The sequence below is a fragment of the Hyperolius riggenbachi genome, chromosome 10, assembly GCF_040937935.1.
Source record: "Hyperolius riggenbachi isolate aHypRig1 chromosome 10, aHypRig1.pri, whole genome shotgun sequence".
Lineage (NCBI taxonomy): Eukaryota > Metazoa > Chordata > Amphibia > Anura > Hyperoliidae > Hyperolius > Hyperolius riggenbachi.
In genome coordinates this window covers 212,304,096-212,319,350 of record NC_090655.1, presented here as the reverse complement: position 1 = coordinate 212,319,350, position 15,255 = coordinate 212,304,096, and the positions used below count along the sequence as shown (strand labels likewise).

At 49.3% G+C, this 15,255-nt stretch overlaps 3 protein-coding genes across 3 annotated transcripts; 2 read left to right on the top strand and 1 right to left on the bottom strand.

Annotated features, from left to right (window-relative positions):
- Positions 1-4,034: 4,034 nt before the first annotated feature.
- Positions 4,035-4,457, top strand: LOC137536788 (putative histone H2B type 2-D). Its single transcript, XM_068258990.1, is given in 3 exon segments — positions 4,035-4,266; positions 4,269-4,312; positions 4,314-4,457. Coding segments are annotated over 3 exon segments (420 nt in total).
- Positions 4,458-6,651: 2,194 nt separating this feature from the next.
- Positions 6,652-7,080, top strand: LOC137534421 (histone H3). Its single transcript, XM_068255916.1, has one exon. It carries the CDS (start codon positions 6,670-6,672, stop codon positions 7,078-7,080), a length of 411 nt encoding a protein of 136 aa, XP_068112017.1. The 5' UTR covers positions 6,652-6,669.
- Positions 7,081-8,774: 1,694 nt separating this feature from the next.
- Positions 8,775-9,461, bottom strand: LOC137534411 (histone H1A-like). Its single transcript, XM_068255907.1, has one exon. The coding sequence runs from the start codon at positions 9,459-9,461 to the stop codon at positions 8,775-8,777; it is 687 nt and encodes a 228-aa protein (XP_068112008.1).
- Between the last annotated feature and the right edge of the window lie 5,794 nt (positions 9,462-15,255).

Below are 15,255 nucleotides of genomic sequence, written 5' to 3'. Positions count from 1 at the left end.
TCTATATCGACGTGGTGATCTTGATCTGCTTCTCAGTCTGTAGGTCTGTCTGTAGGTGGGAGACTGGCTCCTTCTCCCGGATCTCGATCTTGACCTTGACCTTGATTTAGTCCTCTTCTTCTTTTTGTGTTTCTTTGGGCTGTAACAGAAGTGGGACAATGTTTCAGTCTCCTTCTACTAGCACCATGTAATGGGTAAGAACCTACCTTATTGCCCATACCTTTCTACCCGGTGCTGGTCTTTTTGGGGTGCAGTGGGAGTAATAGGAGCAGCTGAAGTGGCTGGCGCATGAAATAAAGGAAAAGAGAGTTACCTCCCGAGAAGAAACAACCAATAAACAGACTCACTGTTTCCCTCACTACTTACATTGCTGAGGGATCTCCGCAGGAGCTGGACCCAAAGCGTCTCCTGTCTCCATACTGCCTGCTCGCTGTCCTGTATAGCGTGGCCCGGCGACGCTGCTATGGACGCCGACCACTGCTCTCTGGAGTTTAAATTTCCCCCGAGATCCTGGGCGTCCCGCCCCGTTGTCCTGTTCCTCCAATTGAGGCGCGTAGTGGGGAGTGACAGCTAGAGTGGGTGCCTCCCCACCAATCCCTGAGGCCGAACAGCGCAGGAGGCGGAAGTACGTCATCGGAAGTGACGTCTGCGCTCCATTCCGCAACCCCGGAAGCGCCCGGCGTGAAGTCAGCGAGCTAGTACAGAGAAAGTGAGGTAAGAAGCTCTCACTGCACCATAACAGTCAACCGAAGGTTGACGGACATCTGTAATGGCGGCCATGTAACAGAAAACGAGCCCTTTAGGCTACCTCTGTCACTCCGCCTCCCTCCAAAACCAGCAAACTCGAGGGGGACCTTGCTAATTTATAGCCTATGCGGTCCATGAATACTTACAGGTCACTGTTTAAGCAACCAGGCAGGGCAAAATATATATAAAAAAAAAAAATTGACAGGCAAATCATGCCCCCCTTGCGATGGTCCTACGAGGTGAGGTCGAGGAAAAAAGACTGGGGGGGGGGGGCGGAGGCTGCTAAAATTTATAATCACATGGTCCTATGGGGTAGTGAGGGCGGGGCAACTACCCAGTTGTTATGACATGGAAGCATAGGGAAAGGTAGATGAGAGAGAGGGGGCATGGGTGCCACTGCCAGATATGTGTAGAGCACACATACTGGCTGCAATGTGCTGCTCATTACAGGCTGTCTGTTCGTAGTGCTGCACAGTGAACACATTGGAAGCTTTTGGCTCAGCTCAGCATAGCTCAGTAACTTTGCAGACAGTGTGATTGAAAGGCAATATAATCCTCCTGCACTCGGCACTAAACAGCTGCACTTATCTTCTGGGAATGCTTTCTTTCACTGTGCGACCTTTTCTTTCAAAGTGTACAGATGAACATATAGGTGAAATATATGTAAAGCATATGACTTCAGCATGTGGGTATTACGTGCAAACATTTCTGCTCTCTGCTCGTCCCTCCTCCCTTCTCTGTCCACTCCCTGCCCTCTGTCCATCTTCTCCCCTTCTCTGGGCTCTATTCATAAAAAAGTTGTTGCGAGAAAACTCCTGGAGGGAAAATACCGCAGCGGTATTTTACACTTCTGGGTGGTCATTCAAAGAAATCTTGAAAGCTGCGATGCAAGAGCGGAGATCTCCCGCTGAAAGCTGGCGGTAAGCTGTCGGAAGGCATGCGGAAACACTTCAGCCGGCAGAGTCCCTCCGTGCACTGCTCTCTCTGGGAGATCTGTCCCATTCACTTGTATGTAATCCGCAAAATCAGAGGAAGCGGTATTTCCCGTCCACATACCGCTTCCTCTAATCTTTATGAATAGCCATTTTGTTACTTTTTTCTAGATAAATCTAGAAAAACACTGGAGAAGGCGGAAATTTCTCGCTCTGCTGGGGGATTGTAGATTTTCATGCGGGAACAGCTTTTATGAATGCCCACTTTGCTAAATGGACGGGAAAATCCGCTGTTTTGAGCGGAAAACTTGCGGTAACAGTTTATGAATAGAGCCCTGTGTGTGTCCACTCCCCTCCCCTTCTCCTGTCCACAGACCTGTCCTGCTGTTCATTTCACCCCCGAATGCTTCCGGTAGTAAAATGATCCGAGATTCGGATCAAAGATCCGGATCTCTTCAATGATCCGATTCGAATCATCCGGATCATTGAAAAGATCCGAACTTCCCATCTCTACTAGTGTTGTCCGGATCATGAACGATTCGGATCTTTGATCCGAATCTATTTTATGAGTCGATCATCCGAATCATCAAAATGAGTGATTCGGATCGCAAAAGGGGCGGGGCCAGGAGCGACACGCCCCCTCTCAGCGGGCAGCGGGGTCTTGGAAGCAGAGCAGAGATGGATCGCTCTGTTGGATGGGGAGCCAGCCTTGCAGGGACAGGTAGATGAGAGAGAGGGGACATCGGTGCCACTGCCAGATATGTGTAGAGCACACATACTGGCTATAACGTGCTGCCCATTATAGGCTGGCTGTTCCGTAGTGCTGCACAGTGAACACATGGGAAGCTTTTGGCTCAGCATAGCTCAGTAACTTTGCAGACAGTGTGATTGAAAGGCAATATAATCCTCCTGCACTCGGCACTAAACAGCTGCACTTATCTTCTGGGAATGCTTTCTTTCACTGTGCGACCTTTTCTTTCAAAGTGTACAGATGAACATATAGGTGAAATTATGTAAAGCATATGACTTCAGCATGTGGGTATTACGTGCAAACATTTCTGCTCTCTGCTCGTCCCTCCTCCCTTCTCTGTCCACTCCCTGCCCTCTGTCCATCTTCTCCCCTTCTCTGTGTGTCCACTCCCTCCCCTTCTCCTGTCCACAGACCTGTCCTGCTGTTCATTTCACCCCGAATGCTTCCGGTAGTAAAATGATCCGAGATTCGAATCAAAGATCCGGATCTCTTCAATGATCCGATTCGAATCATCCGGATCATTGAAAAGATCCGAACTTCCCATCTCTAATCTCTACCGCCTCCATCCCGCTGCTCTGCTTTTATCCCCACTAACAGCATCTGATTGGTCAGTGCCAAATGCATCCAATGGCTGCTCAGTTGTTAGATGGCCCAATAGTAGCCTCGTAAGGGCGGAGTTATGAAAGCACCATTATTCTGACCAATAGCAGAGCGAGTGTTCCACAAGCGCGCGCAGCCAGCCGCCAATAAATAGAGCAGCAGCGCGACAGCCGAGCATTGTTTTGTTTTCTCAGCGGCTGATTCCAGATAGAGATGGGAAGTTCGGATCTTTTCAATGATCCGGATGATTCGAATCGGATCATTGAAGAGATCCGGATCTTTGATCCGAATCTCGGATCATTTTACTACCGGAAGCATTCGGGGTGAAATGAACAGCAGGACAGGTCTGTGGACAGGAGAAGGGGAGGGAGTGGACACACAGAGAAGGGGAGAAGATGGACAGAGGGCAGGGAGTGGACAGAGAAGGGAGGAGGGACGAGCAGAGAGCAGAAATGTTTGCACGTAATACCCTCATGCTGCAATCATATGCTTTACATATATTTCACCTATATGCTCATCTGTACACTTTGAAAGAAAAGGTCGCACAGTGAAAGAAACCATTCCCAGAAGATAAGTGCAGCTGTTTAGAGCGAATGCAGGAGGATTATATTACGCTGCAATCACAGTGCCTGAGCTGAGCCAAAAGCTTCCCATGTGATCACTGTGCACAACTACGGAACAGACAGCCTGTAATGAGCATCACGTTATAGCCAGTATGTGTGCTCTACACATATCTGGCAGTGGCACCCATGTCCCCTCTACCTGTCCCTGCAAGGCTGGCTCCCCTGAGTCCCCTCCAACAGAGCATCCATCTCTGCTCTGCTTCCAGGACCCCGCTGCTACCCGCTGAGAGGGGGCGTGTCGCTCCTGGCCCCGCCCTTTTTGCGATCCGAATCACTCATTTTGATGATTCGGATGATCGACTCATAAAATAGATTCGGATCAAAGATCCGAATCGTTCATGATCCGGACAACACTAATTCCAGAGCCAGAAACTGCACAGAATGCCTGAGCCAGCCAAGTCCGCTCCTGCTCCCAAGAAGGGCTCCAAGAAAGCCGTGAGCAAGAGCCAGAAGAAGGACGGCAAGAAGCGTAGGAAGAGCAGGAAGGAGAGTTACGCCATCTACGTGTACAAGGTGCTGAAGCAGGTACATTCCGACACCGGTATCTCTTCCAAGGCCATGAGCATCATGAACTCCTTCGTCAATGACATCTTCGAGCGCATCGCCGGGGAAGCTTCCGTCTGGCTCATTACAACAAGCGCCACACCATCACCTCCCGGGAGATCCAGACCGCCGTCCGCCTGCTGCTGCCGGGAGAGCTGGCCAAGCACGCCGTGTCCGAGGGTACCAAGGCCGTCACCAAGTACACCAGCGCCAAGTAACAGCGCTGCCCGGATACTATGCACACCCCAAAGGCTCTTCTAAGAGCCACCCACCAAATCACTACGGAGCTGGTTTATTACCTGTCTGATTGTTAGGCGGCCTGTCATAGAATATGCTCCTGATCTCTTTTTTTTTTTTTTTGCAGCACCCGATATTAGTAAACAGATTATTGGCTAGTCACCCGTGCAGTGGGGCTCCTACACGTAGTAGTTTCTTCCCACCTCTAGGCCACTTATTTTAACGATTTGCGGTTTAGGCTGATTCATATCAATATATGAGCTGAGTGACGTTGGTCTATCGGCTTTTATCATGCATACATTAACCTCTAGGCGGCAGAGCCTGTTCAAAGCTGGTAAAGTGCTCATATTTATTTCGTGAACGTAATAAAGGAGGCCGAACAAATATATTCCTAAATTGGGCAGACCAGTATTCCGGGACCGGTATTCCCTGTATGATATGTTGGGATACATAATGCTTATTTTACAGTGATCTTGCAAAGTAACCGTTACAAAGTCTGTAAGATTAGGGTGATTTGGTAATACTTCCTAATACTATCCGATCTGCCATGCAATACACATAACTTCGGCATTCCTCTCCTTCCTGCGGTAATAGTGGTTGAATGAGCCACGTTACAAAATGATTTGATGGTTGCCACTGCCCACCCAACACTATTGTGGAGCCAGTAGACCAGTCTTTCTCAACCTTTACCTTTTTACCCTGGAGGAACCCTGCAAATAACTTGGGTCTCAAGGAACCCCTGCAAACAATGTTTTAATCTCGAGGAACCCCTGCATTTATTTTTTCGGAGGCAAGTAGGTGAGGCTGTAAATTTCCCTAACCCCTTACACTGCCACTCATTCTACTGTGCTCATGATTTTGCTGATCCCCAATTCAGTGCTTCTTTTTACAGTACCCCCTATTATAATGTGCTCTATTATACTTCCCCCACGATGACGGAAAATGCCAGAGAACCACTGCAGAGTCCTCAAGGAACCCTGGGGTTCCAGGGAGCCCTGGTTGAGAGAAAGCCTGCAGTAGACGTTTGTAACTAATAGGTGCTCACTGTCCTGACCCCTGTGTTTCTGGGGGAATTATGGGGTCAGACAGGGTGTTCGCAGATGGGAAGATGGCTGAACAGTTTTAGCATGCAGCCTTTAAATCTGTTTGTACGGATGTTGTTCAGAACACTGCAGCAGACGACCTCTTTACACTCGGACATACCCCAGTCTCCCAGAGCAGAACATACCCGGCCCTTCATCAATGCAGCGGTAGATGATAAACGGTATGGGAAAATATATATTGGACATACCCCTGCCACTGCCTTTCTAATCCTGCTGCTAAATTCACTCATCCTTCTTTCACTCTCTCAATACTATAATAGCCCCAGGTAGTAACAATATAAAAAGCTGCCTTCAAATGAGTATATGTACATCTAGAAGCCTCCAAACACGCACCAATCACCTCTACTGACCTACTGCAGTAGGGAAAATAAAAAAATATACAATGCATAAAAATCTGTACAGTATGCAAGAAAAAATTGGTTAAGGTTTATTGCATAAGTTATAGATTTTATGCTTATTTTTAGATTTTTGTTTATTAATACCCAACTAGCCAGATGTCCATTGAAATAAGAAATCGTATCACAAGGATAAGCAGCCGCTGTAGGCTTTTCATTTTTGTCTGGAGCATTTCTTTCACTACTTATGACTATGGTAGCTGATGAATGGTGCCAGGGAGGGACAGGGATCCCCCGCCTGCCAATCTGTAGTCAAAAGTGATGTGTAGCGGCTGCAGCTGCCTAGATAGATACATGAACAGCCCAAATATTGTATCTATTTCTCTCATCTGTTACAATGTTTCCTCTCTGGCTCCGGTCTCCTCTCCTCCTCTGATCTGAGCCGATACAGAACAGCTTGTGCTGTGTGAGCTGCAGAGAAACAAGTACTTTATTGTATGTTCCTAATCCTTCCACTATTTCCCGCGGCTTTATAATTATCTAGTATAGTTTTTTATTTTTAGTTTAATTAATAGGCAAGTATGACCTCTTAGGGGAAATTGGCGGGCTGCTGCAGCTGCTGGAACAATAGTCTGGCGGTACATTTGAACAATAACGGATGCCCTCCAATAGTCAATCAGGGAGAGACACAAGACACGCCCCGACCAATCAGAGGGCAGGGCTCAGTATAAATAGGAGTAGCGGCGGCTGTGTCTCCCCATATTCGCAGCAGCACATTAGTGACGCTGATTAGCAGGCATGGCCAGAACCAAGCAGACAGCCCGCAAGTCCACCGGCGGGAAGGCTCCCCGCAAGCAGCTGGCTACTAAAGCCGCCCGTAAGAGCGCTCCAGCCACCGGCGGAGTGAAGAAGCCCCACCGCTACCGGCCCGGCACTGTGGCTCTCCGCGAGATCCGCCGCTACCAGAAATCCACCGAGCTGCTAATCCGCAAGCTGCCCTTCCAGCGCCTGGTGCGGGAGATCGCTCAGGACTTCAAGACCGACCTGCGCTTCCAGAGCTCGGCCGTCATGGCTCTGCAGGAGGCCAGCGAGGCTTACCTGGTGGGGCTCTTCGAGGACACCAACCTGTGCGCCATCCACGCCAAGAGGGTCACCATCATGCCCAAAGACATCCAGCTGGCCCGCAGGATCCGCGGCGAGAGGGCCTAATCACGTCACGCAGCTGTAGTGCCGCACGTCACCCCATCTACTCGCTGCAGGGAAACTAGGGGATCTGTAGCTGGAGTTGTCCCGTGCCTAGTATATGCAGATAGAACGTGTGCAGGGCTGGTTCTCTCATGATGCAAGGTGAAACATTTCAGGGGCAGAATTTGTGTACTGTGTCCCTTCCTGGGACAAGGTGGAGTGACTGACGGAGAGCAGTTTGTTCGTGACAGACTTGTGCTATTGAGCTGCATCCCGCCATTTGAGAACCTTGCATGAAGCAAATTGCCGTATGCTGTGCAATCTTTCCAAATTGGGGGGGAGGTCTCTACATTCAGCCGTTGAATGGCGGCACAGCTGTCTGCAGAAAGCTGCATGCTACATCTTGGCTGCACTCTATGTTCCTCCAGCTACTCAGCAGCGCTTCCCTGACACCGTCACTAATTATCTCGAGGGCTCCGGTGTATATTAAGTGGTGTTCTTCTCTCAACTAATACATTTTAGTGATCTTTCTGAATGTTGCTGCTGTTATAAGGATGATAGAGAAACGTGCATCCCCGGGGGCATGGAGAGCTGAGTGCAACTAATAACACCCGAGATTCTAATAATGAGCCGTTGCCAGGTCCCCCGACTCTATCTCTTGGCGTGTATGTCCGCCTTTCACATCTACACGGGGTGGGCATCTCCATACAGAAAGGGAACCAGATCACCTGCTGGGGTTGTCGGTAATAGGATGTGTAACGTCCCCCTTACTCTGACATTCTCTATCCAGGGACAAACAAGACAAGGATGGCAGCCCTTCAGAGAAAGCTAGGTAGCTCCGAATAGTCACTGTGTTGGGGACCGGGCGAGAGCTCCAGCTGTACTTCTAATAGCAAATTGCCGGAAGCTATTTATTGGACTATTATACTCTGAAGATCAGAACCAGCACGAGTCCTCTGTACGGTTCCTGTATAAGTACTAAGCAACACCTAAATGTATGTAGAGGTCAGTGCTCTGCGTTTCTATATGCCGTGCACGGTGCACCCTCGTCTATTCTACATTAGAGCTTATTCCTCTTTCCAGACACCTTTTTCATGTGTATATTTTATATTGCACATATTTGTCACTTAACTGTTCCTCAGAGGTGCTCATAATCTAATCCTTACCATGGTCATATGTATGTATTTGAAGTGTATGTATCCTAGTCTAGAGCCAATTAAGGGGGATGCCAACTAACTTATCTGTATGCTTTCCGGATGTGGGAGGACAACAACATGCTTGGAGGAAACCCACACAGACACGGGAAAAACATACATACACCGAGCAGATACAACTCCGACTGGGTTTCGAACCGGGGTCCCATCACTGCTAACCCACCTACGCAATCCTGATCGTGCTGCCCACCACGTAGGTGAAATATCTTCGTTATTCATAGGTGGGCTTCCTGTAACACTAAATCTGGCAGACGCTAGTCAGACTAAATCAGAATTCTCGGGGAAATTACATCCAGTGTGCGTTCACTTAGAGGGGAAAGAGACAGTCTGGTTTGTAAAGCTGGCTGATAAATTTCTACCATAATCAGATCTATTCCGCGACTTATTCATTGCTATACTCTGGTGTTACATGATCTGTAGTGGGATTATACAGCTCTGTCAGGAGAGAGTGGGTGGCTCTGAAAAGAGCCTTTGGGTTTGAGGCGATAAGGGAAGGCTTCTGGCTTATTTCTTCTTAGGAGCGGCCTTCTTAGCCGGGCTCTTAGCGGCTTTAGGCTTCGTTGCCTTCTTTGCTGGGCTCTTAGCGGCTTTAGGCTTGGCTGCCTTCTTTGCCGGGCTCTTAGCGGCTTTAGGCTTGGCTGCCTTCTTTGCCGGGCTCTTAGCGGCAGCTTTTGGCTTCTTAGCAGCTGACGCCGGTTTCTTGGCCGCTTTCTTCGGGCTCTTCTTGGCAGCACTGGGGGCTTTCTTAGCCTTCTTTGGGGACTTGGCCGCCTTTTTGGCAGCAGCAGCCGGCTTCTTAGGCTTGGCCGCAGCGGATGGCTTCTTCTTGGCGGCCGCCTTGTCTTTGCTGCCCTCCTTCTTGCTGATCTTGAAGGAGCCGGAGGCGCCGGTACCTTTGACATGGACAAGGGTGCCCTTTGTCAGCAAGCTCCTGACGGCCAGCTTGAGGCGGCTGTTATTCTTCTCTACATCGTATCCTCCGGCAGCCAGAGCCTTCTTCAGGGCGGCCAGGGAGACCCCGCTGCGCTCCTTAGAGGCGGACACGGCTCTGACGATCAGATCGGACACGCTGGGACCGGAAGGCTTGTTGCTGGCTTTCTTGGCTCCTCCGGCTGCCGCCTTCTTGCTCTGCTTCTTCTTGGCGGCGGGCTCCGCTGCGGGAGGGGCGGCTGCTGGTGCGGTCTCTGCCATCTTCCTGCACAACACAGTGTAACATTGCGGGGAGAGCGCCAATCGGCGCATATATAGCCTCTCCAGCCGCGCTGCCATTGGCTGCTGATAGGAGCGCGCCTCTCTTCCTATTGGTGGGATCCGGACTCTCTGCCGCCCCTCCTCTCCACACAGCTGTCACTGCTCGGCTCTCTGCTTGTGTTTCCTACCGGGAGAAACGTGGGTTTATTCCCTCCGGAATATAGCAGTGTGCCCCCTGTGTGTGGCCGCCCGGCTGGCAGGGGTCTCCCCTCCCCCATTACAGCTCCGGGGGACTTCTGAGCGGAGGCTGCGGCCGGGAAATCCCGCTCTTATGTGACCAGCTCTGCTTACTGCTCCCCCGATCTCTTCTGTCTCCATCATTATCAGGGGGAATACAACGTCTAATATACAATGTTTTCTGTCACTCCCCCCTCAATATGAAGAAAAGTATCTCCGCCATGCATCATATGGGGCTGGGGGGCTACTGACCCCTGGAGGGGAATATCAGGCTGAGAAATGTGCAGGATACTAGCACATAGGATGGGCCTACATCACACATAAGATGTCTAGAGTGTTTGTATTTCCCAACTACAATGTTGCATTAGGCCTCTTGTCCACAGACTGTTGAGCTGTGTGCTCAACAAGCAGTTACCAGGCAGCAAACATGCAGTTGTAATATCTTCGTTATTCATAAGAGTGAGACAGGCATTTCAACGCCACTGTTCGGGTTCTGCAGAACATCACCCTGTTCGGGTGATGTTCGAGTTCGGCCGAACACCTGATGGTGTTCGGCCAAACCGTTCGGCCGCATGGCCGAACTAAGAGCGCGTGGCCGAACGTTCGGCTAGCGCTGTGATTGGCCGAACGGGTCACGTGGTTCGGACCCGAACGCGCTCTGATTGGCCGAACTGTCACGTGGTTCGGGTAAATAAATACCCGAACCACGTCATATCTCCGCCATTTGTCTGTGGGTTTAGCTTTGGGTAGGCAGGCAGGGTAGTTCACGCTCCAGCCACGCTAGCCAGGGTCCTCCCAGTCATTGTGTCGCTGCTGGGAATAGTAGTACACCGCTCGCTCAGCCACACTATATAGCAGTGGTTCCCAACCTTTTTGGAGTCGTTACACATCAAACCAAACGTTCAGATCTCCGTGACACGTAGACTAAATGCATGTAATGAGAGACAGCGTTTCCCCACTAAATGCACATAATAGACAGCGTTTCACCAGTAAATGCAGGTAATGAGAGACAGCGTTTCCCCAGTAAATGCACATAATAAAAGACCTCTTTTCACCAGTAAATGCACATAATAAGAGACAGCTTTTCACCAGTAAATGCACATAATAAGAGACAGCTTTTCACCAGTAAATGCACATAGTGACAAACAGCCAGTTGTCCCCAGTATATGTAGCCTGGGGTATATGTGCCCAGTATATGTAGCCAGGGATATATGTGCCCAGTATATGTAGCCAGGGGTATATGTGCCCAGGATATGTAGCCAGGGGTATATGTGCCCAGGATATGTAGGCAGGGGTATATGTCTCCAGTATATGTAGGCAGGGGTATATGTCTCCAGTATATGTAGGCAGGGGTATATGTCCCCAGTATATGTAGGCAGGGGTATATGTCCCCAGTATATGTAGGCAGGGGTATATGTCCCCAGTATATGTAGGCATGGGTATATGTCCCCAGTATATGTAGGCAGGGGTATATGTCCCCAGTATATGTAGGCAGGGGTATATGTCCCCAGTATATGTAGGCAGGGGTATATGTCCCCAGTATATGTAGGCAGGGTTATATGTCCCCAGTATATGTAGGCAGGGGTATATGTCCCCAGTATATGTAGGCAGGGGTATATGTCCCCAGTATATTTAGGCAGGGGTATATGTCCCCAGTATATGTAGGCAGGGGTATATGTCCCCAGTATATGTAGGCAGGGGTATATGTCCCCAGTATATGTAGGCAGGGGTATATGTAGGCAGGGGTATATGTCCCCAGTATATGTAGGCAGGGGTATATGTCCCCAGTATATGTAGGCAGGGGTATATGTCCCCAGTATATGTAGGCAGGGGTATATGTCCCCAGTATATGTAGGCAGGGGTATATGTCTCCAGTATATGTAGGCAGGGGTATATGTCCCCAGTATATGTAGGCAGGGGTATATGTCCCCAGTATATGTAGGCAGGGGTATATGTCCCCAGTATATGTAGGCAGGGGTATATGTCCCCAGTATATGTAGGCAGGGGTATATGTCCCCAGTATATGTAGGTAGGGGTATATGTCCCCAGTATATGTAGGCAGGGGTATATGTCCCCAGTATATGTAGGCAGGGGTATATGTAGGCAGGGGTATATGTCCCCAGTATATGTAGGCAGGGGTATATGTCCCCAGTATATGTAGGCAGGGGTATATGTCCCCAGTATATGTAGGCAGGGGTATATGTCCCCAGTATATGTAGGCAGGGGTATATGTCCCCAGTATATGTAGGCAGGTGTATATGTCCCCGGTATATGTCCCCAGTATATGTAGCCAGAGGTATATGTCCCCAGTATATGTAGGCAGGTGTATATGTCCACAGTATATGTAGGCAGGTGTATATGTCCCCAGTATATGTAGCCAGAGGTATATGTCCCCAGTATATGTAGGCAGGTGTATATGTCCCTGGTATATGTAGTCAGGGGTATATGTCCCCAGTATATGTAGTCAGGGGTATATGTAGCCAGGGATATGTGCCCAGTATATGTAGCCAGGTGCCCCCCCCCCCCCCCCCAGGAGGAGAGAGCGAGGGAAGGAGAGCGGCACCTCAGGGTGCTCTTGCTCTCTCCTCCGGAACAAGTGCGGTGGCTGGCAGAGGGGCGGAACTTACCTTCCGTGTCTCTGTCCCGTCTGGTCTCGTCGCCGGCGCGGGATGATTTGCCACTACTCTGGCCTGATCCAGACCAGAGCAGTGGCTGCAGAGCCAGAACTTCCGGCCGGCGCATGGAGCGACACGGAAGGTAAGTCCCGCCCACTGCCAAGTGCCGCCAGCCCGCCACAGTTAGTATTGGAGGGGAGAGTGAGGGAGGCAGAGCACCCTAAGGTGAGAGAAGGGGGGGAGATGGCCCCCTTCTCCGCCGCTGCCCACAGTTCTTCTCGCTCCACTGCGCTTCCCCTCCGAGAGCCGCGACACATACCCAAAGCTGCCGCGACACATGTATGTGTCGCGGCACATGGGTTGGGAACCACTGCTATATAGCATTCTGTTTACTGCCACTCTGTGTACCTCGCTCAGCCACACTATATAGCATTCTGTTTACTGTTCTGTGTCTGCTGGGAATAGTAGTACACTGCTCGCTCAGCCACACTATATAGCATTCTGTTTACTGCCACTCTGTGTACCTCGCTCAGCCACACTATATAGCATTCTGTTCACTGTTCTGTGCCTACCCGCCACTGTATAGCATGGTGCTCTGTGTCGCTGCTGAGAGAGAGAGAGAGAGAGAGAGAGAGAGAGAGAGAGAGAGAGAGAGAGAGAGAGAGAGAGAGAGAGAGAGAGAGAGAGAGAGAGAGAGAGAGAGAGAGAGAGAGAGAGAGAGAGAGAGAGAGAGAAGCACTCAGAGGAAAAGCAACAAGCAGCAGCAGCCAGCTCCAGCCAACCAACAGATCCTAACACCAGCAGAGAGTAACCCCAGAACTGACCAAACCTGCAGAAAACAAGGTAAGGGCATTTCTGCTGAATATTACTTATAGAAATAGGAAAAGTTTATCAAGGGATTCACAATGGAAACCATATTAGAGCCAGCAGATCAAAAGGCAAGCCAGGATGCAGATAAGCCCAGCACATCTAGCAGCAGGAGGTCTGGCACTCGGGAGATTGTTTACTCTCCTGGCAATAAAAGCAATGATGCAAAGAAAGAAGAAAGACTGAAGCTAACTAAAAGCATGCCAGAGACCCTGTTTGCTGACTATTCCTCTAACCCTAGAGTAAGAACAAACCTGATATTTTTTACACATGACACCCAAGCTTGGCATACTGCCATCTGTGAAAAATTTGAAAAAAGCATTAAAAAAAATGGCATCACGAATGGGAGACAAATCAGAATAAAAGACAAGGAGGACCCAGAGGTTACTACACTTACAGTAACTGTATACCACAATGGCAGTGTCTTGATCCAGGGGGCAGAACGTTACTTAAATATTTTCGAAAAGAGTTATCCTGATATTGAAAGACTTGCAATTAACTTTAAAGAAAACCAGACAAACTCTGTCAACACAAACAATGGTCGTAAATCATCTGCAAGGACTGCTCCTAGAGAGAAGGCTGAAGACCAATCTCCAAAACAACAGCCCCTCTCCAGAGACCAGACACCAGGCTTCTCACGCCCCTCCCTGGAGACTCTCAGAGAAAGTCTGTCCCAATTAGAAAGGGACTTCACCCTTTTCAGGGAAGAAAGGAAAAGCAGCCAAGGTGTGAAAAATGCAAATGATCAACTGAGAGAAGAAATAGCCAGGATGAAAGCTGAGCACACTGCAGCCTTGCATGATATCAACATTTCCCTACAAAAACTACAGGAGGAAAACTCACAACTTGGAGATCAGGAAATTAAAAATATTAAAACAGCCACAAAAGTTAGAGGAGACAACAAAAAGCACAAAGGCCCCCACAAAACCTATGCCGACCAAAGACAGTGCTCCGCACATCACACAGGATACAATAATCACCCAAGAGACTAGTGACAATCACAGCCATCCAGCCCCCTCTCCAAATACTGCCAACACAGCCTCATCCAACAACCCACAGCCCAAGCCTAAACACCAAGCAAATCGCTCCTATAAACATCGCAGTCCTGACATTGTGCTGGTTATAGACTCTAATGGAAAATACCTGGACATAAGAAGACTCTTTCCAGGGATGCATGCCATCAAAATCATCACTTCAACTATTGAACAAGTAACACAGGTCATTAATGAGCCTTATTTCACCGACCCAAAACATCTCATCCTGCACACCGGCACCAATGACATTATACAAGAAAACACCACAGACCAAGAAACCATCACATACAAACTGTCACAACTGGTTAAAAGGGCACAGCAGAAATTCCCCAGCACAAAGATTATCCTCTCTTCCCTGCTCCCAAGAAGAGACATTCCTCACCAGACAATTACACAGATCAATGCAGAGCTGGCCTCCAGTCTCAGATCCTCACCAGACATACAACTGGCACAGCACACCACAATCACAACCGACCATCTGTACAACAACAAGCACCTTGACAAACAAGGAGTCAGCCGCCTAGCAAAGGAACTAAAGGACATGGTGCTAAGTAGACCCCAGAGACTCCAAGAAAGCCCCAACTCAACAATCAGACAGCAAACCACAATGTCCCAACACCAGAGAGAGAGCCCACAAGCATGGAAAACATGTAGGAAACCGCCTGCCCCACAATGGCAACACAAAGCGACAGAGGGTAGCATCATGGCGGAAATCAGAACTTTGCTTATCAATATACAAAGCAGATTGAGGTGACACCCACAACAGTGTCCACCCTCCCCCTGAAAATACTGAGTCCTATGAAAATTTCTGCTCATTACAAGGTAAACCGACTCAAAATGACATCCCTTATCATCAGTAGCTGGAACATCCAAGGGCTGAACGCCTCAGCTTTTGGATCCAAAACAAATGATCCAGACTTTAAAAAGAGACTTGAAAACATTGATATCCAAATCCTCCTGGAGACATGGACCCGGGCAGAGGATGAATCTTTCGTACCCATGGGGTACCGGGAATTCTCCATATCTGCCCAGAAAAACAGG